General features: G+C 39.6%; 1 protein-coding gene across 5 annotated transcripts in view; it reads left to right on the forward strand.

Annotated features, from left to right (window-relative positions):
* The window catches only part of adgb (androglobin), a 41749-nt gene extending 16682 nt beyond the window's left edge, over positions 1 to 25067 (forward strand). For 3 of the 5 annotated variants that reach the window (XM_032542317.1, XM_032542316.1, XM_032542320.1), the window contains exons 16-35: positions 411 to 506; positions 1775 to 1883; positions 3136 to 3274; positions 4905 to 5019; positions 6995 to 7162; positions 8207 to 8345; positions 8545 to 8679; positions 10728 to 10821; positions 11860 to 11991; positions 12246 to 12399; positions 12702 to 12889; positions 13216 to 13382; positions 14529 to 14689; positions 16193 to 16304; positions 18589 to 18746; positions 19923 to 20078; positions 20216 to 20306; positions 20399 to 20501; positions 23882 to 24065; positions 24652 to 25067. In XM_032542317.1, the coding sequence (XP_032398208.1) occupies positions 411 to 506; positions 1775 to 1883; positions 3136 to 3274; positions 4905 to 5019; positions 6995 to 7162; positions 8207 to 8345; positions 8545 to 8679; positions 10728 to 10821; positions 11860 to 11991; positions 12246 to 12399; positions 12702 to 12889; positions 13216 to 13382; positions 14529 to 14689; positions 16193 to 16304; positions 18589 to 18746; positions 19923 to 20078; positions 20216 to 20306; positions 20399 to 20501; positions 23882 to 24065; positions 24652 to 24870 (2820 nt within the window). In that variant the 3' untranslated portion in view covers positions 24871 to 25067. The remainder of the gene's footprint in view (positions 1 to 410; positions 507 to 1774; positions 1884 to 3135; positions 3275 to 4904; positions 5020 to 6994; positions 7163 to 8206; positions 8346 to 8544; positions 8680 to 10727; positions 10822 to 11859; positions 11992 to 12245; positions 12400 to 12701; positions 12890 to 13215; positions 13383 to 14528; positions 14690 to 16192; positions 16305 to 18588; positions 18747 to 19922; positions 20079 to 20215; positions 20307 to 20398; positions 20502 to 23881; positions 24066 to 24651) is intronic. The other 2 variants (XM_032542318.1, XM_032542319.1) reach the window with 2 other exon arrangements.
* Positions 25068 to 27746: the final 2679 nt, after the last annotated feature.

Raw genomic sequence — 27746 nt, forward strand, 5'->3', positions numbered from 1 at the left:
ACACACACACACACACACACACAGGGAAGCGCAGAAGCACACAACCATGCAAAAGAAACAAACTATTACAGTGCAAATCCGCAATCATAATAGCAATGCGCCAAGGTACAAATGTGGGAATGGGAGATGACACTCTGATTGGTTTATTGCATGTTATGCCCAAAACACTCCTATGATTAATGAAGACTCTAAGTTCAACCCTTTTGAACCCCCTGCCTGGCACACAGACACTTTTTTCTGCCGTCAAACTAGCAAAAGTTGATCTTTACACGTCCTAAACGCACCTGTGTCATGCGCTTTACGCAGTGCGCTTAGATCGTTCAAATAGGGCCCCATATGTGTGTGCTTTGACCCATTAATGCTGTTAGTATTGGACACATTGTCATTAATTTAGCTGTTGTTGTCTACAGAGCACCATCTTGCCCAAAACAGGCACCAACTGTACTGGATCATCAACACACTCCATTGGTTCCCTCCCTCTGACATCTACTGCAGCAAGCCCTGAAGTAAACACATGCATACACACACATGCACCAGTTGCACATGAGCACACAAATTGCCATGTGTGATTCAACCTTTTAATGAAACTTAAAGGTGGCCTGTAGAGAGTTCTTGGAAACAAATAATGATGGGGTTTTGCTTCATTGTTTTTGCATGCCACCTGTAGATCAATGGAATAGTGTAAAACCATTGGCCTAATGCATATGCATCCTTGTGCACATGCACAAGATAAACAGAACAGGAATTAACTAGTCTAGTTAAGAGTGTTTTCGTCAAACTACTATTTTCCAAGGCCAAAAATGAACCATGCATAAAAGGCTAAAACAAGATGTGTTGCCCTAACATTTAGTGAAAATCTGTCAGAGTGTGAAGCCACAACGGTAGGCTAAAGGCCCAGGTCATTTATTTGGGGACCAATAGAGGCAATAGTTTCTTAAGGGGTCAACAATATAACGGATACCTAGTGATTGTAAGCTGTGCAAAGCTTTGTAAGTGTTAAGGAGGATCTTACATTCTTACGAGGAATACATTCTTAATGTACAATAACTGTGATCTGCCTCACTGAGGCCAAAACAACAGAAATTAAGCCAGATTAGGTGTCTGGTAAAAGTGCTTGGCTTGTGCTAGTTGTAACTGCCCCTCTGCCTGTCTTCAGAAAGTAATGAATATTTTCATTACAGTAGACTGTCTGTGTCATATACATCACACAGAGATCTGAAGTTGTCTGAGAATGACTGTGTGCATATGTGTGTTGCGCAGGTTTATGTCTGATCTTTTGTGTAATTGTATTTTGCACATCTGTGTGTATAGACCTTATTTTTACAGTCTTTTTATATATACTGTTGAGTCTGCTTGTCATGCCAGCCATGTATGCATTCTCTCCATCTTCCCTTGATCTGTCTCTTCTGCACCCTGCTTTCTCTTTCTCACTGGCTGCTTTTTCTTTTCTTACATTACTAAGTTCACTTTTTTGGCCCCTCCTATATAGGTGCAACCTTTAATTTTTCTTTAAGTTACTTAGCTCTTTTCTATAAGTTCTTGTTTCCTTCACTTACCTCCCTCCTCCTGGTTCTCTTGCAATAAGCCCCCCTTCTATCAGTTAATCCATCATCCCTCTCAACAGCGTACTGCTCTTTTTCTCTTTCATTTACTCTTTACCTTTTTCTGCTTTCGTAAGGATAACTAAGGCCAGTGTGTGTGTGTGTGTGTGTGTGTGTGTGTGTGTGTGTGTGTGTGTGTGTGTGTGTGTGTGTGTGTGTGTGTGTGTGTCCAGTGTCAAGAAGTGAGAGGCACTTACTACTTGTGTGTGGACAGCCTGCAACCCCCCCAGATCCTCATCAGCTTCTCTGCTCTGCTTCCCTGGGGAGACACAGCTGAGGAGAGTAAGGAGTTATACACACGCACGCACGCACGCACGCACACAAAAGGATTTTATGATTAAAGTAATGTACAAAGCTTGACTCAAGTCTCTCTGTGTATGAGCATGCACACACCATACACAATATAAATCGAATCACAATCTTGAATATTAAATTCAAAAACGGAATCTTCGATACTGCCACGCCCCCATGTCATGTCCAGTCGGCTTGTCAAGCGGAAAAAACACGTGTTGATGTGCTGCGTTCAGTCAGCCTCCTGTAACTTAGCTAGAGCCAATCAAAAGATAGCATGGCAACTGCAGATGCTGGAGACCCATCAACAGAACTTTAACCCCTTCCTCTTTCACTGAAGTGTGTGAAAGTGTGGAAGTGTTTTGGATTTTCCAACATTTGTGTTGTCGACAAAAAAGCAACAGTGTGCAAGCTCTGCTATGTGCATGCACTATATATTCTCTGTGTTACCACTGTATTAACCTAGCAGCTAGCGGAAATTCCTTCTGCTTATAGCTTTATCCCAACAAAAGCGCACGGTTGAATTTTAGCCTACATGCACGTTTTTGTGCTCTAAACAGAGCAGACTAACAACAGTCGCACTCTATACTATATTATCGGTCTCTAAGGTGTTTTTAGTCCCCAACTTGGCCTTCAAGTCAGGGCTGCGACCGTCGTCTTCAACCATACCATTGCCTAATCCTACTGCCTTGAGGGCAGCGCTGCCTGGAAAACGACGTTGGGGGCTCAAACTCCAAACTCCGTGTGGTGCGAACATAGACTGTATATATATTAATATTAACGGTCTATGGGTGCAAAGCGTCTGCCCTCAGGATTTTTTGGAAAACTTTTTTTTTCTTTTTACTTTATCAACAAATTGTCTTGATTCCAGTTGCCTAAAAATATGTTATTGTTACATTATGCTGTTAATAAATGTTTTAAATTTGACAATGTGTGCATTGTCTGAACATTGCGAAATTATATTACATACAAGTCTAGTCAAAAAATAGCATAGAAACCTGTGCTTTAAAAAAGAAGAAGTGAAAATTGAGAATTTAATCGAATCGTGACCTTAGAATCGAAAATGTAATCAAATCGAGGATTTGGAGAATCGTGACACCCCTATGTGGGATAGAAAGTGTATGTAAACAATCATAGAATTACTCAAATTTGTATGACCATTTCATGAATGTGTGTGTTTGTGATATTTCACTATGGTGTGTGACCAGTATACATTTTCTCTCCGCTCTCCCACACCTCATAGAAAAGGACATGTCAGCAGCACGTAGGGTTGGGGTTCTCATCGCCCAGGCTTACTCCTGGACAAGCCTGCAGACTCAGCTGCCAGTTCTTACCATCAAGACCACCTCCTCAAAAGCAGTCATACTTAACTTACCCCCAGGGTAGGACAGCATTTATGAATACTTTGAAGTGTGTATTGATCAAAATGAAAAGCTTAGACCAAGTTTATGAGCATACTAGGATGTCACACATCTATGTTCTTCTGCAATGAACGTTTATCTTCATCAGGATCCTCATTAGCTACTGCTGTACCACAGTAGTATATCCTTTTATATGCCATTTTTTTATACTTACAATATTTAATATGGTAGGACTTTGATTCTTGTATTGTTAGTAGAAATATTGACATCTTGATATGACGATGCAATGCTAATGTATCTAAAAAAAATGTGATCCCTTCTCACATTTCATTCTGTCACGCTTATACCTCATAACCCTGAATTACCCAAGCGCTTGTCAGCATGGGACTAATCGTGCCAAGGTTAGAGCTTTAATTCTCATCATGGGAACCTGTTACAAAAATATATGCATTTTTTGCACAGCACCCTGGGAGCTTTTGATGAAACTAAGCGCTTCACTCTTGTTGTGATTTTTAAAGCTATGCAGAGATCCACTTAAAGCTATCATAAAGTTAGCAGAGGATATCTGCCTACCTCAGATGCTCTGAAAAGCATTAAAAAGCCTCTGTCCTAGTCTCTATTAATGGGTGCTACTTGGCCTAGAAGCAGAGGGCCTAGTTTCTAGGGTCAGGTGCAGGTATGCAGCAGTGCAATTACCACTGAGCCATAATCACACACATAGCAACTCATACTTGCCCAAACGCCCCATAGTACACTCTCTCCAAGAGAAAATAGCTTTTGTGCAGCATTTATTTTTAAAACACCAATCTTATTCACTTTGTATTTCCCTGTCAGCCCATCTGTATGTGGTACACTACTATGTGTTATTTTCCTTGGTCTTTTTACTGACTGACCTGTGTGGTTTTCTTCTACATTCATTGACCCTACATTCCTATTCATTTCAAAAAGGTTTTTGTCTCTCTTCCTTTGTACATCACCTTTTCTTTCCCTCTTCATTTCCATGGTTCTCTTCTTCCTTTCTTCTTCCCCGTACTTTCACCTTATTTTCTCCCATCTGTTTCTCTTTTGTATTCTATCCTCTGCTGCTACAGTACTAGCCCAGCTCTGCCTTGGTGCTCATCCATCTAGTTAGGCTGTGATGGCTGAATTATGTAAAGCTAAGGGGGCCAAGGAAATGGGGTCCCTCCCTTTCATGCCTGACCAGGCCCTGTGAACTCAGCTTGGCACTTGGCAGACAGGACATTAGGCTACAGCACTATGTAATGTTTGACCAATTCAGTATTCCTTGACAGAAACATTGTTCCACTATTAAGACTAAAAAGTGTTATTTCATGCATGGTTGTGCAGTTATTATTACCAAAAACTGTGAAGCCACAGGATGTTGTTGGAGGGTTACCTCTGTGCTACATACATTTAGTTTCATAAATGTAGTAGCCTAATATTTGGACATTGTTCTACCTAATATTTGCAATGAAAAAATAGCAAATTGTCTAGAGCCCAACTGCAAGTGGTCACAAGATAAATCTGACAGGTCATGAGATAATTTTTAAAAAACAATTTTTTTCTGGATTTCAATCAAAGGGTGATCTTTTATCCTGGATGGATGTGTTCCTGTTTTAAAAATACTCTGTTTGCTTTCTCTTCTCTCCAGGCGGCATGTCATGGCCTTCCATACAAAGGCAACACTGGGCTACCACGTTCACCTGTGCAGCAAGACACCTTTCATCTTTGGAGATGAAGAAACCATCATGCCACACCTTTCCAAGGTAACCGTGGCCATTAGTTTGTTTGCTGAATACAGACTGCTCGTTTAATTTTTCTTTATCTGTGGATGCAATTTTCCAACTGAGGGGTCTACCACAGCGCATGTACAGCAGTCCTCTGTTGTACAGGAATCTTTTCTTGATATTTTCTTTGTTCCTCTTTTTTCTTATGTCTAAATACACACAGACCAATCAAGTTATGGATAACACATTCAACACTCCATCCTATTAACCTTTTCATCTTTTCAGTCATTAGCTGCTACAAGATAGTTACATCTTAACATGTTAATTTCTCATATAAGGGGTGATATGCATATTGCTTTACATTTCTTCTCAGTCTCCAAGTCACTTCCTTGCTTATAAAATGCTAAAAAACTGACACAGAAACAAAAAGGCTAGATACTGTGGGGCCCGAAAGTTTGGGCACCCCAGGTAAACATTTGTATTAATGTGCATGAAAAAGCCAAGAAAAGATGGAAAAATCTCTAAAATGATGCCAATGTCCTCTGTTCGGAATGTAATTAAGAAATGACAGTCATCAGGAACAGTGGAAAGTAAAGCAAGATCTGGAAGATCAAGAAAAATATCAGACAGAACAGCTTGCTGGACTGTGCAAACAGCAAGTCAAAACTGAAGTTTGACTGCACGATCCTTCCAGAAAGACCTGGCAGACACTGGAGATGTGGTACACAATTCCACTATGAAGAGATACTTGTACAAATATGGTCTTTATGGAAGAGTCATCAGAAGAAAACCTCTTCTACGTCCTCGCCACAAAAATCAGCGTTTGAAGTTTGCAAATTAACATATAGACAAGCCTGATGCATTGTGGAAACAAGTTCTTCACTTTTTGTCAGGAAGGAGCAAAGGTACGTTTGGAGAAGAACGGGCACAGAATTTAATGAAAAGAACCTCTGTCCAACTGTTAAGCATGGGGGTGGATCAATCATGCTTTGGGGTTGTATTTCAGCCAGTGGCACAGGGAACATTTCACAAGTAGAAGGAAAAATGGATTCAATAAAATTTCAGCAAATTTTGGACGCTAACTTAATGCCATCTGTGAAAAAGCTGAAGTTAAAGAGAGTATGGCGTCTAGAAATGGATAAGGATCCTAAACACACATCAAAATCCACGGTGAATTACATCAAGAGGCGTAAACTGAAGGTTTTGCCGTGGCCTTCAAAATCTCCTGACCTCAAAATAATTGAAAATCTTTGGATAGACCTTAAAAGAGCAGTGCGTGACAGACAGCCGAGAAATTTCAAAGAACTGGAAGACTTTTGTAAGGAACAATGGGCGAAGATACCTCAAACAAGAATTGAAAGACTCTTGGCTGGCTACAAGAAGCATTTACAAGCTGTGATACTTGCCAAAGGGGGCAGTAGAAGGTATTAACTCTGCAGGGTGCCTAAACTTTATTTTGAAAGTGTAAATGATGGAAATAAAATCTAACTTTTTGTGACATATACGAATGTCTAATCTGTCATCTGATGCCTTTTGGAGATTTTCCCATATTTTTTAGGCTTCTTTATGCACATTAATACAATTTTTTACCTGGGGTGCCCATACTTTCGAGCCCCACTGTAGGGGCATGTACAGTGAGAAATACAACGGTGACTAAATAAATGAACTAGAAGGCATGCACAAATGCTTCTACCAAGGCTGCACAATCTTCTAAAAACAAGTATTTTTATATTTCTAATCTGGATATGTGTTGAAACAAAAAGTTTTGTTGCTGCAGATACAAAAGAAGTACAACCTGTTCAAGCTTCAATTTAGAAAATCACATCATGGTAGTTAGATGATGCCTCTGCTTTCTTACTTTTTAGACCGAGGCCTAAAACACCCAAGTTCACACTGAAATGTATTCATATTTTGGGCGTTGTGCTTTTCTCGTCTATTTAACTTGCATTCTGTTCATTTGCACCAGTTAACAGAATTCGAATGCTACCCCACTGCTTTTTTTCATTTTAAACAGGAAAGTGCTCGTTTCACTGAGCAGGCCTCGTCTATTTTGAGGGCCCTGTCCAGAGTGGTGTCTTCCTTTAGCGATGAGCAGGACCAGCCAGCAGCCAGAAGAGCCCTAGAAGAGGCTTACTGCCCCCAAAACATCAACACCACCCTGGGAAAAAAAGAACACCACAAGGTAGCATGTGTATCTATGGGCCTATGTACAAACAGTGAATAGCTCACCTTGCTTTATACTTACTACTACTAATTGATTGACAGTTGCTACATTTAAATACAAACTGTAGAGACAGTCTTTGGTTCAAAATGGCTAAATCACATATAGTGACCATTTAGCATGTAATTGAGTTAATTAATTCATGAGTGAGACATAAATCCCCATTCATACTTTTACTGCCCATGATTTCCTTAACCCTTGTTTTGTCCTCCTGGGTCAAAAACTGACAACATTTTGACATCAATATTTGAGTTAAAAAAGCAGAAATTATGAATTCTTTTGACTAATAGTTAAGATCAGAGAAACAAACAGAAGAGTTTAGTCAGGAATGAAAGTAATCAATTGAATTTGCAAAGAGAGTTTGAATCCAATCCATTTTTTGTGATAATTTGGTTAAAAAGAAACTCATATTTCAGATATAGACATTTTTTAAAGGGGTCACATTTGACCCAAGGACAACAGGCGGGTTAACAGCCATGTTGTTTACTGTGGCTACTATGCATCAAGTGTTTGACTTTCATTCAACGTTTGAGTTATTTTAAGAGGATGCATAATGACACCGCTTTGCAGTAATTTTAGAATATCTTTCAGTAGCTGTAGACAATAATCAGTTCTGGCCAGAGGGTCTGGCTTATTTTCAGATAACTGCACAACCAGGATGCATACTGATATAAACTAACTGTTTATAGGCTGTTTCTTCTACTTTTTGGAACAGTAAAATGAAACATTTTCTTAGCTTGACAAGGTTGTTATTTAAATACCACATTGCTTCAGTTTAGTATTTACACTATACAGTATGCCTAGCAAGTTTGAAAGTTAAGTCTTATAAATGTCTGTAGATTGTAGATTGCTGGTAAAAGACGGATACACACTCCCTTTGTTTGTCTGTTATTTTCATATACTTATGAGGATGTAAATTACAAAAATTATAATACCTGGAAAAATGCAGTCAATTACAAAATGCACACAACTGCTAACACCCTTGCACGTTTAATGTGTGAATAGGTGTTTAACTCTGCAGTTTACACCATGCTGTGTAAGGCTCTGGGCAGGAATCCGACATCAGAGGAGCGTTTTGCTATAATGGCCCTCACAGCTGACCCTTCACTCTTGGCCACTGACCCCAAAACACACTCCCCTACATGTAAGTGCCATTTTTATGTTTGTAAATGATACGCGTACGTTGTCCATTTGCTTATGTTTGTGAGTATAAGCCTAAAACTACAGCAAACTGATTTAAATTAATTTAATTCAAAATAATTTCAGTTATAATACCATATTTAACAGTCTTCATTGTCCAGTATTTAATATTAATATACAATGTTCTGCTTTTATTCTCTAAGTGGATGCAGACTCAAAGCCTCCAGAAAGCTGGAGAGACAGGGAGCCAACAGACCGGGAGATCAAGGGAGTCACCATTCTTCAGGCGGGATTCAAAGGGCACTTGGTGCGAGAGATCTTTAATGCCTCAAAACCAGGTAAACACACTCATACACAGATCAAAAATCTAATCCTTCAAGTTCCATGGTCAGGTTTAAATCTTACCGGTCATTTGTATAGTTCATTAGAAAATAGTAACTTATTATTATTGATTAGAATGTTATAAATTCTCCTTTCTCCTTCAGTGGCCTATGTTCGAAAGACAAACACAACACACACAGCAATTGGAATAGCTAAAAGGGTCAAATTAGGAAAAACAACAACCAAAACAACAGACTACATGTGTATTATTTGCAGATTATTCAGTGTCCGAAACACACACAAAACCCATTCTGGGTCTTATATTTACTGTTTTATTTATCCTGATGGCATATATTGAGCCTCTGAGACACACATATGAATTGATGAGACTGCCCCTCTTACTAATAGACCCTGACAGATGAGGGGTGGCCACAGAGGGGATACACACACATGTAGGAAACGCACACATGCATATACACAACATTTCTGCATCAATAGCCAAATCTCTTAATAGTGACAGCAAGTGAAAGATGGGAAAAGAAGAAAAGGAAATGCTGGAAAGCTTGTTGAAAAATAATGATAGATTAAATAGAAAGACATAACTAAGAAGCTCTTTCCTTGTAAATTGATTTGATATATATTTTCTTTTTGTTTCTTGTACTGTTTCACTGCCAGTTATGTTCTTGTGCAGTTTGCTGTCAATTTACATTACAGTCAGTTATATTATTTTTAAAATCCAATTTTCTACAGAAGTAGTAATGAATTTGCATTGCTGTTTGCAGCATTTTATTGGCCAGACATTCTCTATTTATTTCCAAGACCTGAAGCTATCTGTGTCTTCTCCAGACGCAGCACATTACACTGTCCCCCTTTGAATAACTTGCACATATGGGAGCATGGACAGCCTCATTTATACAGTATTTGCATAAAAATGTGCTGTACAATTGCGTCAATTTTTTTATAGCTTGTGAATGCTGTTTGAGCATACCAAAATATCCACATCATTATAGGACCCATCTGCCAGCAACCTTAAAATAAAATTGCTGGTTGTTAATGTGGCATTAGCATTAGCATTAGAATTAGCATTAGCATGAGCACACACACACACACACACACACACACACACACACACACACACACACACACACACACACACACACACACACACACACACACACACACACACACACACCACACACACACACACAAACAGGCTGAACAGCTTGACTTATATGAAATAGGATTAATAAATATTAATTTGCTTGTCAAAGAACAAAGTGTGCAGCCTTCACAATGGCACTTACAGTAATGGCAAAATGCCAATCATATTTGAAAAACACTACCTGTATAACTACATTTTAAAAAGCCATTTGTTTAAATAAAAGTTAGAACTTTATTTTTTCTTTTACAGCACCTCTATTTATACAGTACCACATATTTCTATCCAACTTTCCTCCTTGCTCATTCCCATTTAATTTTCCCCTTCTACTCTAACCTTTCTGTATGTCTGTTTGTCCTTCTTTGGTTCTAAGGATGATAGGTCTTCATCTCTCAATAGTTGTATAAATTTGGAAAAGTAGCCATTTGAAAAGCGAGAGCTGAGCGCCATGGAGGGAGGGGTAGAGGGAGGATGTGAGGACACCTTTGCCACATGTCAGATGTGAAAACGTCTGTCATGCAGCTCTCTTCAGTGCATTTCTCTCCCTTAAATGCACAAACACACACTTACTGACACACACATACTCATGAACACACAGTACCGCATCTGTTATCAAATGTTCTGTTTTGTCACAGTGGTTAACTGTCTGTTGAGATGAGTGGGAAAGTCAATGTCAAGGTGTGAACAATCTCCTATCACCTCTCAGTAAATGAGGCAAAAATACATTTTGCAATTTTTGTACCCTACCCTGAACTAGGTCAGATACAATAATTCTATCAAGTGGTTGACAGAAACATGGATTGTCTCTCATCTTTAATGGTGGTTACCTTTTGTGTGTGTGGTGTGTGTGTGTGTGTGTGTGTGTGTGTGTGTGTGTGTGTGTGTGTGTGTGTTTATGTCATTCAGGCACAAAGAACAACCTCAGTGCATCTAAGATCCTTTTAGACATGTGGCCGAAGGTTGAATCAAATGCAGAAAAACATGCTGCCCTCTTGCTACGGTAAATGGATAAAAATGCATATTCATAATTACTCTGTCTGATAATAAATAATGTGCGCACAATTTATGAATTGCATAGACAAAGACAAAACACTGCATTCCTATGAATGTCATTATATCAGAGATTATGAGGGCTCCGACTGCAGTCCTGTGCCAATGATGTGTACGTTGTATGGGCATGCGTTTAGCCTCTCCGTTGCACCACATGCCCAGAATCTGCTCTCTCTTCTGGTTGTGGAGGCCTGTGGCGGCCAGGCAGGGAGCATTTTCCACATTGTGTTCCATCTTTTCCCAGTGGTACCATCTGCTGTTTATCCGTTCCCCGTTCCAATCGGCTAGCAGCGTCTGCCGAATGACCCGCTGCCTGGGGAAGTATGTGTGTGCATGAGCATTTAGAGCTTCATCAGCGTGCGTATGTGACGAGGGTGGACTGGGGGTTGGTAGGGTGTAATGAGCCTTTGAGTATGTATTTTTTTAACTGACATCCACTTCAGTCAAAGTTCAGGCTGAGTTGTAAAGTGCTTTCCTTTCAGAGTTATGTTTTCTCTAAGACGTAGGTGTAACTTATTTTCTGTATACCAATAAAGGCTTATACACCATATACTACACAACCGGACATGTTCCAGCATTAATATGACTTGAAATTGGGGAGAAATGAACAACATTGATATCCAAGTTTACAGTTTATCTGGCATTAGCATGTACCTACAGTACATGTAACAATAAGCACTGCAGTAACGTTAGCCTAAAAAAAACGCCCTGCTTGGAGCAGATGACTAATTATAGAATCCCAGCTCTGAGTGACGTGACACAGAGCGGAGAGTAAAAAACGTTAAAAGCAAAGCTGAGGCTCACTGGGATTTCTCTAAAATACGTTTACCTCATTATTGGAAGCTTTGGCCACGCTGAACATGAAAATCCGGCATTATAACATAGAGATATGACAGAGAATATGGAAAAGCACAATAGATCACATTAAATTCTTCATTTGAAATTGAAGTTTTTAAAGGTGCTCTATCCTTCTGTGTCTTCTGCACAGCTATATCATTGACCACTCTGAGAGGAAAGCAGAACTCTACTCCTGTCAGCAGGATGAATGGACCAGAGTCACCTTCGCTGATTACTCTGTCTCTCTTCCAGACACAACCAACTCCTGGGTCTTGGTCTTTAGGTAAGAGAACATTGTAACTTAGGGCTTGTTAGGCCTGTCAGTTAAAGACAACCTGACTTGGGAAATCTGGGTGAATACAGGTGTAAACGACTGTCCCCTTTTCACCAAATGTCCTTATGCTGCCTTGATAAGCCATGCACTTATCTCAAATTTCTGCTGTTAAAGTTAATATTGGCAAATGTAGATATAACATTTCAGCAGAAAAAGTGACAATTTTGTAAACCTGATATCTTGTTGTTTTGTTGTTTGTTCAGAGAGGTGTTCCTAGTTCCTGAGGAGATGGTGCTGGTACCAAAGGTCTACTCGCCAATCCCTACTTGTCTGCTGCACGTCATTAATAACGACACAGGAGAGGAGCTGGACATGGTCTTCAACAAAGTAGCAACCCATGTCTATCAACCCAACAAGGTACTTAAAACCTTCATGTACTTGACATATTGTTTGGTAAGTGTTTTCCTAGTTTTTCTATTACCATAATACATTGGTTTTACTTAAGGAGTGACTCCTGCCTGACTTGATTGAAAACTGGGTTCAAACCTGTTGTTTACCATTCATCACTGCCTGGTATAACAGTGTTGGGAACATACATTATACATACACATAGTACTATACATTTAAAAAATCCTAACAGCAAGAAAACTAAATTAAAATGTGCAAAAATTACAATATTTAAATTTCAGGATTAAATCTCTCTGGATATCTTGTTCCAGCTTGGTTATACCTTTGTAGCAGAGGCTATCACACCTGAATCACCCCCCGTTGGTGCCAAGTGGAGAATGCGCTTGATTGGCTCAAGGGAACTCCTTCCAAAACTGTCCCGTGAGACTCCCCTCAACACGTTCTCAGTTAAGGAATTCAGGGAATATTACATTCCCAATGACAAAAACCTCATCTGTCGGTAAGATAACTATGGGCTATATATACTGTATAGTTATCAAATTCATGATTAGAGTCAAATTTATACTGGTCAATTGAAGTGTATTGTTGCTTAGGGTGGATCAGAAAAAGAATTGCTATCAAATACCTCTTACTGATTCTGACTTACACTATAGTATTTGAGACGTTTGATTAGAAACAAGGTATGACAATAGTCAAAGAGCGCATACTTTACAAAACATAACAGGTAAAATCTCAAGGAAGCTTTTGAAAAAGCATAATTTTCAAAAAAAAGACATTAACGATTCTCTGAGAGATGACCCACAGTCATTTGAAACCTTTCCACAGTTATCATGTGCGGGTGACGGCAGATGTCCTAGGAACAATTCAGTTTCAGACTTCCAAGTCAGATGTGTTGATCCGTCTGTCCATTCTGGACCAAGAGAAGGAGGTGGCCGGAAACACCGGGAAGGGTCATGTGGTAATTCCTGTGTTCTGCTTCCTGTCCAACAAAGGTGAGTCGTTATGTTTAGTAATTGAAGTAATTGAATGAAAGCCCCTTGGATCACAGTAGAAGAATTTTTTGAACTGCCTCTTATCTGAATATTAGAAAAAGTTACATGCACACTATCTGTTTTCATCTGTGATAATCTTAGCTTTATAATTTAACATATTTAAGCAACTGTGTCACTGTATTATCGTTGTCAGATAACTGAACACCTAACCCAATTTTTTTTAATTCTGTATCCCAGTCTTATCTTGTTTTTTTTTTCTAGTTTTTCTACTAACCGTAGCATTTTTGCAAACCTCATATACAAAACACACACACAAACACACAAACACACACACACACACACACACACACACACACACATGTAAACATACACATACACACAAAACAGCAGGGCTCCCATCTGCAGCCATTTCCTTTACAGTGGTGATTGAGTGGACATACTGTATGAGATAGAGGGCCGAGGTAATGCAGTAAATGTGAAATTCAGCCCACAAAATTGCGAGTAGTTTAATGCCATACTCTTCTAAAGGCAACAGGACCCTCCTTCCTTTCCCTCTTTTTGTCTTACCAGTTCTTTTTCAAGTTTTCTCACTCATGTTTTAGCAATTCTCTGGTGGCGAATGATAGGCGGCTTAATGAAACAGTCCACATGTAACACTGAAACCATCCTTGAATCTATGAACATTTTATTGATTACACTGGTAGAGTGCATGCTATTTGGACTAATAAGGAATGAGATGTTTAAAACTGATTCCAAATATCTACAAGATAACAAGATGGCTACATCCAAGATGGAATAACCATTATTGTTTTTAAAATTTAAGAATTGATTTGGTACATTTAGAAACATATCAAATTAACTGTTAAACAGGTGCTTCAATTTGGATTTGGATTTTCATTACCTTTAGCCAGGTTAGCCATTGTTAGCAATGCTAGTTTATAACAACGCATTGCGCTGTTTTTGTGCCTACAAACAGCGTAACAACATGTCCCTAGATAGAAGATGGACAGGACTAGTGTACAACTGATTTAGGGAGACACAACCTTTTTACTCGATGCTTCCACCAGTTACAAAAGCACAGATTGCTTACCACTCTTGTCTTCTCTCTGCTTTTGACTTAGTTTAACATCTCTCTTTCTCTCACAGACACCAGTTGCACAGATGAGAAAATGCAGAACCAGAAGGGATCCCCATCCCAGGACAAAGGAGTCAAAGTGGTAGACACTCCCCAGCAAATAAATGAGGAGGTGGGCACAGCTGGGAAATCAGACTCCTCGTGTGTGTCCAAGCCTCCCACAGAGACTTTGGTATCACTTACAACTGCCTATTTTGTATCTGCTGTTGCTTGAACACTTTACAGATCTCACTTGCACAAGCACACAAGCGTGCATCTCACTTTTCCCTCTCTTGTCTTTCTCACCCACTTACTTGCTGCCTGTGTTAATATCAATTTTTCACTGCCAGATACACATGCCTTACTTACAGGCATGCACACACTTACACCCGTGCGCACGCACGCACGCACGCAAGCACACACACACACACACACACACACACACACACACAAATTTGCATGAGGAGAGCAGCAGAAACTGGAGGGGTGGTTTTGTTGTTACTCTCTGATTTATCAGTGCTTGTCAGGGAGTAGTGATTTGTGCATAATTTATGAGTCATTAGATTGTCTAAAGACCCCCATCTAACAGACCTGTTGTCATAGTTTGATGATTGCCAAAGTATATACAGTAGTCCAAAACACACCACACACCGATTGTGCAGCGTGAACATGTCCATAAAACTACCAAAATCAAATGAAGTTTATTTGTTTTGCTGTGGTGATCTGTCAGCAATACCAGCGAGATACGTCTGGAGTACAACCAAGCATTTTAATGTTCCCTCAGTAACTACTTACATCTCATAAATATAACAAGTGTTACAAACACCTTTTAATACAAAGTCTCTTCAACAAATGAACCCAACCGTGTAGTGACATCAATAGCAATGAGACAGATTATGTCAGATCCCGTAGATCAGCAGCAGGCTAGAATAAACAGCTATTGATCAGGACTAAGACCACAGATCAAGACTAAGAGCAACGGGTCAGTGATTAAGGACTGTTTTGCACCACAGGGACACACTCTAGCGATATACTGTACATGCTCAGTATTGGTAAATGATTGGTAAAGACTCCTATAGTGTAATCTGTTTGGTACTTAAATACACGAAAAAAAATGTTTTCAATGAGGCCTTTATATGGCCTTTATATATGGAGATGTATTACTATAGTATTATAGTAATTCATAACAACACAATCACTTGCTGTAAATTGTATGTATTAGGCTCTATTACAACTATAAGACATTGGACATATGAATAATGTTTATATGTGACTAATTTTCTAGAAAATTATTTTAGAAAATGTCTTAATCTATTAGTTTAAGTCTTACTTTGGGATTTTTTAAATGCTGTCCTTTCTGTTCAGTGAGATGGATGTGGGAGTTGCCACCCCTGATATGAACTTGGCTAACACACCCTCTGCCTCCTCTCTCCCATTGTGCCAAGCATGTGCTTCTGTCTAAGAGGGGAAAGTGCAGTTCTTTAAAATCTCTGCATCTCTCTCTAAATCATCAGCATTAGTAAATTTTACAGCTACTGCATAGGTTCACAAAATAGCATCCAACTCTGTCGCTGTGCATTTTATGGTGTTGTATTCCACATGCTGTATAATTTTGTCTTTTTTTGTAATGACTGTATCTGTCTATCGCTTTGTGTGTTGGTTTCGTGCACTGACTTTGCTTGTCTGTGTTTTACAGGGTCATAAGTATGTGTTGCAGGCAGAAGTGTGTTATAAAAGCTGGAATTTGGATGAATCTCAACTGGCTTTTGTCCATATGCTCAGAGACTTCGAGAAGAATGAAATGAGAGGTGCACACTTACATACATCACAAACCCAACATCAAACAATCAGGTACACTCTCGCCCAAGTCGCCAAGGGGAAAGACGGGAAAGAAAGTCACAGTTTTTATTTTGCTCCCACATGAAAAAACGATATTTTTTTAATCTAGTAAAGTAACATGAATCTTTATCTGAACATCCAAATAGAATATGTATTATCATACAGGGTTCAGATATCTGCAAATATTGCTATAACGGGTCAGCATTTTTATTTAACCATTTAAAAGTTGAATTCTAAATTTGAGCCTTGGGTTCTGAATGGATTGGCTGATATGGCCTTCATGTTTGTTTTTGCACAACTTATTTTTGTGTTTGGTGTGAAATATCAGATACTAAGTAGGCAGTGTCAGGGTTCTTTGCTTCTGCTAGCCAGTGGTCTGTTAATCACAAGCCTAATGAAAGCCAAATGAATGCAGCTGCTTTTGCAGATCACAGAGTATGATTTCTTGTGCCCACTGGTTGTTGGCTGAGGCAATAATCCTGTCCTCTGCCACCAACTCTTCTTCTCTGCCTTTACTCATACTGGACAAATTGGATTGATTTGAAAAATCAGGGCTTTCAAATTTGCAGACGCTTACTAAATATTCTGAGGGGATGAATTAATTGCGACAAGGGTGGGTGTTGATGTGGAAGAGGTGATGCATGGGTGACAATTTGCATGATTGCCTGAAGAGAGAGGCCAGCCTGCTGTCATTGAATTCTCATTCTCTTCTCTCTGTGTCTTCAGATAAAAGTGCCCATATTTACCCATTTATTTTGCATCTGAGGAGTGCGTGCGTGCGTGCGTGCGCATGCGCGTGAGGCAGTCCTAAACTAAAAAGCCAGATATCAGATGTATTTTGACTACAAAGGAATACAATCCCCTGTTTACATATTTACTAAAGTAATTGTCACATGCAAGATGAGCAGTAAGGATTAGTGACTGCTTAGATATGCTGTGTGTTACAATCTAGTCATTTGCATGTGCTTTCTGTTCATTGTACGTGAGGATGTTAAGGTTTTCTTCCCCCAACGTTTGTTTGGGTTTGTCCATGTGTGTGCGTGTAGGCCAATGTCCACACAAACCTCCTGTGGTTTTCCAATAAGCTTGTGAAATTGGGTCAATGGGAAGTCAATTGAAGTTGACTCTTGCCCTCTGGTGCCCTGGGAAATACTTAGCAGGAAAGTGAATTAATTTCACCCAGTTTACCCTGTCTCAATGGTGATGCTGTGCCCTTGATCATGCTCCCCACATGCTACATAGATACAAGCGCACTACATGCCACGGCAAGCATGCTGCAGTCCAAATACTGTACTGCGCATGTTTAATGAATGCACATTTCCCCATTTCTGCTTTAAACCCCAGTATATACTTTTAGAGCAGTCAGCAGCAGCTGCACATGCAGTTATGGCAGCAGTTTACAATCCCTTGCGAACCTTCTTAACATTTTCTTTATTGTGCTTTCAGGCTCTTCATAATAAAAAAATAAGCTTTTTTATTACACTGTAAAGTTTAGCCTGCTGAAAATCAGTTTTCAATACATGTTTCAGCCTGAAATTACAAGATTTACAAGATTGATATTTAGATCCAATTGGACTATTGAATTTTTGTATGACTTGAGATAAGAGAAACCCAGTGAGCATGCTCCAAAGCTGTTCAGGCAGAAAGGCAGCGTGTCAGCTGAATGATGGATTATTATGCCTCTCTATTTCACAGGAGTGAGACTCATAGTTAATGCTTCATCTAAGCTGGGGGTTGTGTTCACTCTTGCTATAAAGTGCAACAGTGCCATCTAGCACACATTTGACCACACAACACATGCAGTGTTTGCCCACTTTGTAACACTCCCACTTTAATGGGATTTAAAAGTTTAAATGTAGAACAGCTGAGGTTTATTGTGATGAACATACTCAAATGGACATGGTAGGTGTTTTAGTTTCACACTATAATTAAATTGATCTAAAGATGTCAAAGATTTTGGCAAGAAAATGTTAATTTTGCACAAATGTAAGGTATGTTTGAACACTCCTAAATGCTCTCAGGTATCCATATTTTACATATGTTATTATTACTATCTGTATTGCTAAATACATTTATGGTATGCTTGTCAAAAACATGTACAACTTCAGAATTCTAAGGCATGCTGAAAAAATGAAAATGTTTAAAATCCCCTTTCAATTCTAAAATATTTAATTAAGCAAAATAGTCACACAGCTGATGTTGAACATGTGATCAAAGAAGTTAATCTACCTAATCTCTTTTTGCAAAATGCAGTATACAAGCTTGAGGACTTGAACCGTACATCCACCACCGACACACTGCAGCATCGTGGGCAGAAATCTGACATACCCAAAGCCAACCGCAAAGGGGAAGTTGACAAGGAGAAGGGGAAGCCAGCTGCCAACTCTAAATCTAGCTCCAGGCAGGAAACGGTAATACTTCACTATAGGACATATAACAACAAATCCCACAACTACAAATTAGTTATTTTTATGTATATATATATCTCACCATATGATCTCAGGACAAAAACCCTTGCAGGATAACCCTTTAAATACCAGTGGTCACCGGGCAGTTAAGGATACGTCTGAAAAGCTTTTCGTCATATCTGCCAAATTGCATTACCAAATAACTGTTGCGTTCCATTAGCTTTTATTGGATTTTATATTCTTATTAGATTGCAAGAGGCAATTGTATTACAGTGTTGCATATGAAAAACATTCATGAAACGAATTCAAGCCAGGCCAAATGCAACAGACATATTCCCTCAAACTAAAGGCCATGCATGGCTTTTTTAATCTTGATGTAAGTACATTTTTTATTTTCCACAGTATCCCATATTAAGCAAGGTACAGTGGTACTTGTAATGTAAAACTTAGTAAGAATTAGTAATAGTAACCTTTTTCAGAGGGTGTTGAGTACACACTTAACTCCCCTTCACAGATTCCCATCCACATATAATCAGATTGTTAACCGCAGTCCTGACATCTCTTTTATAATTGTATTTATTTATTTGTTATATTGGCAGATCAGATTTAGATATTTTATTGACTAATGTCAGCCGACTCAGTTAACAAAGAGAGTCTGGCATTAACCGAATCCCACAACTGCCAGGATGACTTGCGTGTATTCACACTAAATAATAGATACTTATCACAGACTATAATCTTGTGGTGTATAATTCTCAGTACAGTATAATGGTCTCGGTTTAGTAGTCAGAAACACAACTGCTTGAAAAATCTTTGATCTACGGAATAAGTGCCTTTTGTTCTCTACTGCGCTACGTGTAAAATCCAGAAGACAAGGAAATTTGAAAGGCAGATTTTCAGAAAAGTGGACCCCATCAATAAATTTACATTTTGAATATTGTGTTCCACATTGGCAGCAGCACATAGTTCGAGGTAGAGGACATAATGATCTGTAAATAGAAGAACAAAAAAGTATCTGTCATTTAGGATGAAGACAAGACTGCTAAACAGGACACGTAATCCGGGCTGGCTGTGTACCAGACTGTTTGAGTGCCGGCTCGGTGAAATGTTTGTGTTTGTGTGAGCATGTGCAATATGTTTTTGTCTCTTTCTGCTTTGTGTGTGTACATGTTTGTGCAGAGCCTTGACCTGACTAAGGCCAACTGGACTCTGCGTGTGGTCAGTGACAAGAGCAAAACCGAGAGCATTGAGGTGACAAAGGACACGGAGAGAATGGACCAGATTAAAGCCATTAAAAAAGCTTGGGAAATGACTGAACCAGGCCGCTGTGATAAGGTAACCCGGAAGTTGTGATTTAATCTAATTACTTCTCAGTTAAAGTCCTTTTCAATTAAGTGTTTCCAATATTATCTGTTGTCTTTAAATACTATACTATTCACACACTCACTGCAGACAGAATGTATGTCTTTTAGGCTTTAGAGTCTCGTCTCAAGTTTCTCAACCAACTCCAACATCAAGCAAGCAATGAAACTACCACAGATGGCGCAGAGAGCAGAGAGCCAGGTACCATACTCCTCATACACACACTTGCATATTGATTGTAGGCACTTTATGTTTCCACTACTTGAGACATTTTCTGATTGGGTCGTTGACAGCTGCTTCCAGATCTGGTCCTGGCACCACTCTCAGTCCATTTAATCCACAGCTGACCGATGCCTCATGGTCCCATTCTCCCATGGACTACACTCCCTTCATCAGGTGCTCTTCCGCTCTTACACTCCTTCTTTTTCCATCTGATTGGAATTATTATTATTATTATTATTATTATAATACAGTACAAGTCTAAAGATAGAAGGATGATTAAAGCAGATAGTAGCCATCACACCAAAATTTGTCAACATAGTTATTTAGTCACATTACAGAACTATCACTATGGTTGGTTTTGTAGCGCACTGGCACAGTTGTCTGTTCTAACACATTCATATCTGTACTTAGAGGGCAACAATGTAGAATAATACATACTGTAAACAACCAAGACAAACTCATCCTTTTTTCCCTCTTGAAGTATGCAGTCCAGTTGCCTGATGTAGTCGTTGGATCATTTTGCTTATCTAGCTTTGTGAGCCCGAATTAAGTCTTAGCTGTGAGGCTTGGTTGCACTAGGGGATTGTGCTTGTATATTTTTAGTATGGATGTTGCTATGTTGGTGGACATACCAGCATCTGTATCCTCAGCAGATTGGTTCATAGTGTCCGCAGGACATTGCTAGTGATTTCATGTGTTTATGACCTTTGCTCCCATTGGTGCTGTGAACAGCAGCGTTACAAGGCTGTATACTTTGAGTGGCCTGAAAGGGGAATGCTTCAGGACTCCATGGGACTGTGATTTATTATATGTAATGTATAGACATTAAGGGAAGGCTAAGTGGAAAAAAGACACACAAAATAAAAAAAAATATTAAATTAAAAAATCTCCCATACAGATCTAATGTACTCCATAAACTATTCTACTCTGGTACTCAAATTTGACAATTGTATAATCATGAACATCTCTAATATCAATACACAGTTAGTTTCACCACCTATGAGTATTCTATGTGTAAAGTCAAATCACAACAGGAGTTATCTCAGCACACTTTACATATAGAGCAGGTCTAGTCTAGACCACACTTTATAATTTACAAACACAATTTCCCCCCAAAAACAAGGATCTCCCCTCCTCCATCCACCCATGTCGCCCTCTGTCCGTCCCTCTCCGTGATAAATGAGATGACATTTGGGTCTGTTAATTAGAGAGCTATTTCAGAACCCCAATGAGCTCGTCGTTCCAATGAGATGTGCCCCTCTCCCATCACCTCTCCATCCTTTCCTGCCGTGTGTGTGCGTGCGTGTGTGTGTGTGTGTGTGTGTGTGTGTGTGTGTGTGTGTGTGTGTGTGTGTGTGTGTGTGTGTGTGTGTGTGTGTGTGTGTGTGTGTGTGTGTGTGTGTGTGTGTGTCCGCACCTGTGTCCGTGTCCAGCTTCTAATGGCTGCTGACAGTGTGGCCTGCAATCCGAGCCAAGAGAGAGATTCCGAGGAGTAGTCTATAGAGGTGTCTGGAAAACACCTCTTTCTCACAAAGGTGCACCTTTGCCATATTTATAACATTTGCACAGTGGCAGATGCCTTGTTTCTTTAGGCTAACTATATTAGCTTTAGCCAGGCAGGCAGCATCTTTCTTTGGTGAAAAATGGCCAGGAGATGTTGATGACGTGATAACACTGCATTAATCAGTCAATCAATCAAACTTCAAAGTTCTAACTTCAAAATTTCTAAAGCACATTTCAAAACAACCAGTGCTGTACATTGACATGATACAATAAATAGACAGAATACAACACCAGACAAATACAACGTACAGTTCTCATGTCGGATTAAAAGCCAAGGAATAAAAATGTTTGTTTAGTCGCGATTTAAAAAGCGGAAGGCTGAGCTGGGCTGGGAAGGCTAATTTAGTTTGTGTTAGCAGAGAACAGAGATGCGGTATTTTCAGTTTGTCTTATTGTGTTTACCAGTTACAGATGGAGTCTGGAGATGATGTTGGGTACTTATTATTTGCTGTTTACATCTTCTATGTTGTCTATATTGATCTGAATCAGAGCTCCATTTCACGCCTTAAACTTGTTCAAAACGCTGCTGCTCGCTTAACAAAAATATCTAGACGTGCACACATTACTCCCGTTCTCTACACCCTACATTGGCTCCCGGTGCGTTTTTGAATAGATTTTAAGATCTTATTGTTTGTTTTCAAGGCCTTGAATGGCCTGGCCCCGGAGTATTTGTCTGAAATTTTAACTTTGCCTGAGCACAACTGGTCATTGCGGTCTTCGAATCAGCGAGTTTTAGAAGTGCCAAGGTCCAAGTATAAACAGTGGGGGGGGGGCCTTTTGCAGTTGCCCCAAGATTCCGGAACAAGTTTCCCCCTGATATATTTAGACGATAAAAGATGTGCTCTTTTTAGATCTAAATTATAAACCTATTTGTTTAGGCTGGCTTTTAATACCTAGTAGTGGTGTGACAATTTCACTCTCCTGTTTCTTTGTAACTTTTTCTGATTTCACTGTGTTATATGCTTTGTTCTTTTTATTGTACAGTGTTTTGTTTTGTACTTGGTTCCTGATGTAAAGCACTTCGGATACATGCTGGTTGCTGTAAAGTGCTATATAAATAAATGTGGATTGATTACCTTACACACTTCAGGCTGTATGTAGACTGTATGACACTAGGTGGTACAGCCTGAGACATGCACAATAAAAAATTGCCTTCTGCATTTTTGTTTTGCTGTTCCCTCTACCAAACTCATTCCGAACCGTGATGCCTGAACCTAGGTATGAACCGAACCGTGACTTCTGTGTACCGTTCCACCCCTATTGCAGAGGTTGAACAGGGCAATTTTTAGTAAACCATTAACTCCATCATCACCTCCACTGACCTACCCTCATTCATTTAGGTCCTTTATTTATTTATTTATTTTATTAACCTTTATTTTACCAGGAAATAATCCCATTGACATTCAGAATCTCTTTTCAAGGGAGTTCTAGCCAAGACAGCAGTATAATAGTTCCATATTAAAGTATACAGTTAACTCTCTTTGAAATCCTCCCTGTGTGTGTGTGTGTGTGTGTGTGTGTGTGTGTGTGTACTTATGTCATTCAGGCACAAAGAACAACCTCAGTTTATCTAAGATCCTTTTAGACATGTGGCCGTGTGTGTACGTGCGTGTTTGCGTGCTGCAGAGGGCTACACCCAGTTATTTCTTTTGCTGTTATTTAAATTAAACATCAAAAGAAAAAAAAGAAAACAAATACAGTGGTTACAACCAGAACCAAATACACCTCTCGGATAACAATCTGGATAAACAACTTGGGATATAAGATGAGGCCTGGGACTGCCTATCTCTGAATTTATGTCCCACATTTTCATTTATATTCATCTTACCTTTGTCAAAATTGTCAGTTGTCCCATCTCACAAAATAGCCTGTACAATTTGGTGGAATTCAATAACATTTTCTATAGCTTGAGCTGATGATAGTTGATTATATTGCATATCTGATCATCCTAACACATACACATTTTATCAAGTCCTTGTGTACGTCCGTAGACGCCAAAAGGATTTTCCAGTGCTAATGGACTCGCAGCTAGAGGAGATCCGGCTGAGGGAGCGTCTTGAAAAGATCCAGGCTTACCGACTGGTCCGAGACAATGTGCTGGAGCATCAGAAGCAGCAGGAGCGCAACAGGAAGGAGCTAATGAGACACCAGCTGGAGATGTATGAGAACATTCAGGTCAGTTGAGACAGAGAGAGGACTGTGTAATATGTCTAAAGGTGAGGATGTAGACAGTAATAATAATCAGTTTTGACTATTAAAGTAAAAGAGTTGGTCATTCTGTAGTCTCATGGCCAGACCTTCCTCTACAGCGCTGCGGAGTAGGGTCTGGCGAGTCCACACAGCATTCTGGGATGGAAGAAAGGGTGTTTTGGTTTATTGACATTTCTTTAAACCAATCACAATCGTCAGAGCAATGGTGCCTCAGCAAAATAGCCTCGGGAAGGAACTTGTTTTGGTGGAACATGTACGTTCAAAAGTAGTCTTAGTCGTGCAACAGAAAACCTCAGATTGGACAGATAGTCCAGCTAGCTGTCCGGATTTACCCCGCAGAGAGCCGAGGAGCAGTTAACCATAGTCCTCAGAAATCTACAAGGGTTTAAAGTGCCAACACAAGGAAAGCAGAAGGTACCGGACATCCGGCCGAATTAAAAGACATCTGGTGGAATTTCTGGCAGCACCTGAACAATCCCGGAAGTGGAACGTCGTCGATATAGACTAGTTCTTTAACTTCTTTCTCTTTACCTTTCTGTCTTGTCTCCAGGCAGCCTTGTGGCAGCGGCGTAAGAAATTCCTTGATGCTTGCGAGGCATTTAGAAGCCGTCAGATGACGGCCACAAAGAAGGAACTGGATGAGAACAAAGCTCATCCAGAACAAGATCTGGAGGAGGCCCAGCAGCCACTTGGAGATAAAACGATCTCCACCTCTGCTGCCACCCAGCAGTCCAAAAAAGGTGCCAAGAGTGCTGTCAAGAAGAAATGATGGTCATTGGCACTAAGTTCCATTCTCTCGTCTCCTCAGCTGACTCTTCAAGAATCTTCATATAATCACAACATCGTAGAGTGCACTTGATGATATAATACCTGACCAAAAGATTGTTGCTGCACCTGATTCAGAGCTGAATGCTTTTGCTTCTTGCTTATGTCTTTTTACTCTTTGGATATATAAAGCTAAGGACTTTAAGAAAATAGTTTGTTAATGTTTTTTGTTTTCTACCAAATATGTTCATACTTCCATTTGTACTGTATTTTGTATCATTTAAAAAAAATATTTTCATAGCACACATCTATATCCTTAATCTTTCATTGTTAACCTGTATTAACTGAGCCACTGTTGACCCACAAAATCAATCTTTGTAGCGTTTGTTTATTTCCCTTTAAAATATATAGAATATCATAAACTTTAAGCTCCGTGCATTGTTTATAGCCCTGAGAATGTCAAGCCATCTCACTTGCAATGCATGGCTTTGACTTTTTGATGCCCAGAATGCCTGATTATATTCCAAAAATCTTTTGTTTTCATCTTTAAATAAAAACATTTAATTAAGAAGAAAAAAAAAAAAATCTTTTGTTTTCTCTAAGGTCACTGTATTGACTGTACGACTCAAAGCAAGCTTGATACAGCCAACCACCCCCACGCTGTGTGTAGGAGTGGTACTGCTTAATTAATAAATATTCCTGCTGATTGAAGCCCACATGGTCCGTTCCTACATGACAAAGTGTTTGGAAAATGCAACATAGGTAGGTGGCAAATCTTTTTAGCAACATGGCTACTATCGATTACCATGATCCTTAAAGTTAAAGTGAATATATTTCAACAGATGGTTAGGTCTCTGATCAATCAGGTGTTTCTTTGTCAAATGTATTTGACATAGTAAAGTAAGTGCCTTTTATTTCAGCTTAGTATTCTGAGTGCATCTAGTTGCTCTCCATCCCTCAGACAGGCAGCTGGCCAGCTGAGCAATGGGACTCTAAATTGAAAATGAAAGTGAAGAGGATGCCATCTAGTGGCTGTGGACACAAATACATTTTCATTATCATACCTGCACTATGCTGTTTTCATAGCTGACAATAATGAATTGTTCAATTTTGTGCTGCTGCATGGAGGAAATTATTATTTTGCTGCGTGTGTTGAAGTGTGTAGATGTGTGTGTGCGTGTACAAGATAGCAGGGTGAGAGGAATTACTTGTGCCTGCTTGTATGTGTGTGCATGTGCAAAGTCATCCTGCAGTAATCCACTCCTGCTCTATAGCTTTTGTACTGTGCTCCTGACAATTGGTTTATTAAAATTCTTCTTTGTAAGGAATGAATTCCTTTCATAACGATATTGGGCTTAAATTAGGAAGCTGTAGACACAAGCACCCTTTCTCTGTGAACACAACTTATTTAATATAAATGTTTGGTGCACCTGGTGCTGCTTTGCACTGCATGTGTGTATTTTTTCGGCTTATAAAGGTGTGCTGCTGCATGATGTGCATTTGCACATTGAATTTTGAGTGTCTGCTCAGTCTGTCATGCTAGCCAACCACTATTTCTACTCTTGTAGCTGCATGGCAGAGCTAATCCTGAAAGTCATGTTCCTGGAACAGTACATTCCCTCTTGACTCTGCACTGTTCCTTTTACCCAATTCCTTCCTCCCTTTCTAAAAAATTAGCTGGATACCGTACCCCTAAACCTAACCTCTTCCTCTGTGCATGACGTATAGTTGTAGAGTGTAAGTATGTCGCGCCATTCTGTTGTTAGAGAGATCACGCAACACCCTAATTGGCAGCGACGTGTTTGTATTAACAGAGAGGCTGTTTCTTAATTGGCAGCTGTTGGCTGGTGGTTTGATGCAAATGTGTTGTGAGCGACAGAACAACTCTGGTGTAACCTTGAAAATGTAGGGACAGTGTGTGTGTGTGTGTGTGTGTGTGTGTGTGTGTGTGTGTAATTGTGTGTCTGCATTTGACATCCCACAAGTAATAAGAAAATATTTGATCCTTAAATGGACCCGCATAGAGAGATGATGAAATTAAGTGAAAGTAGATACACATTCCCTGAGTGGAGTGGAGACTGTGGTAGCTCTTTAATTCACTTTCCATTTTAGAGGTAATAATTCAGGAATGTCTTCATCAATTTCTTTGCTTTTACTTTTGTGAATGACAAGAAGGGCATTCTAACTACCAGGAACTGCCTGTGTATTCATGGATTTTGCTCTCCATTTCACTGGCAACATCTCGGTCAAATACCAACTGTTGTTTTTCAGTGAGCTATGGTGCTGTCCTTTCCTATTTTCCTCAAATCTCATGTGGCTCAGAATCGTAAAGACAGCCTAAATCCAGGAGATCACTGGCCTGGCCAGGAAAGAGTTAAAGCATGTAATCATTGTAAAACCCTAAGTTGATGTTTTACATCGTAATTTTTGTGGGGACTAAATTAATGAGATAGAAAATGATAATTAGTGAGCTTTAGAGATGGACTTTGTAACCCGTGGACAGAGCCAGGCTAGCTGTTTCCCCCTGCTAAAAAATCTGGATGCTAAACTTAGCTAATCCTGGCTGGTAGCTTCATACAAGAGTGGTATTGATCCCTTCATCTAACTCTCAGCAAGAAAGCAAGTAAGCATATTTCCCAAAATGTTGAACTATTCCTTTAAGTGTATCTCTCTGAATTATGCACTAGCCAGTGATTTTCTTCCATAAAAGGGTAGACTTGTTTTGTACTCGATCTATATATCTGTAGTCTGCAAAGAATATGCAACACCCTTCAAGTCTTCAAGAGCCTTATGCTCAGTTAGCTCCTTTTGCCTTTTCATTCACCTTTCTCTGTGCATTCCCCCACGCATCAATAAGCACACTCATACACACATCCAGAC

The sequence above is a fragment of the Etheostoma spectabile genome, chromosome 18 (assembly GCF_008692095.1).
Source record: "Etheostoma spectabile isolate EspeVRDwgs_2016 chromosome 18, UIUC_Espe_1.0, whole genome shotgun sequence".
NCBI lineage: Eukaryota > Metazoa > Chordata > Actinopteri > Perciformes > Percidae > Etheostoma > Etheostoma spectabile.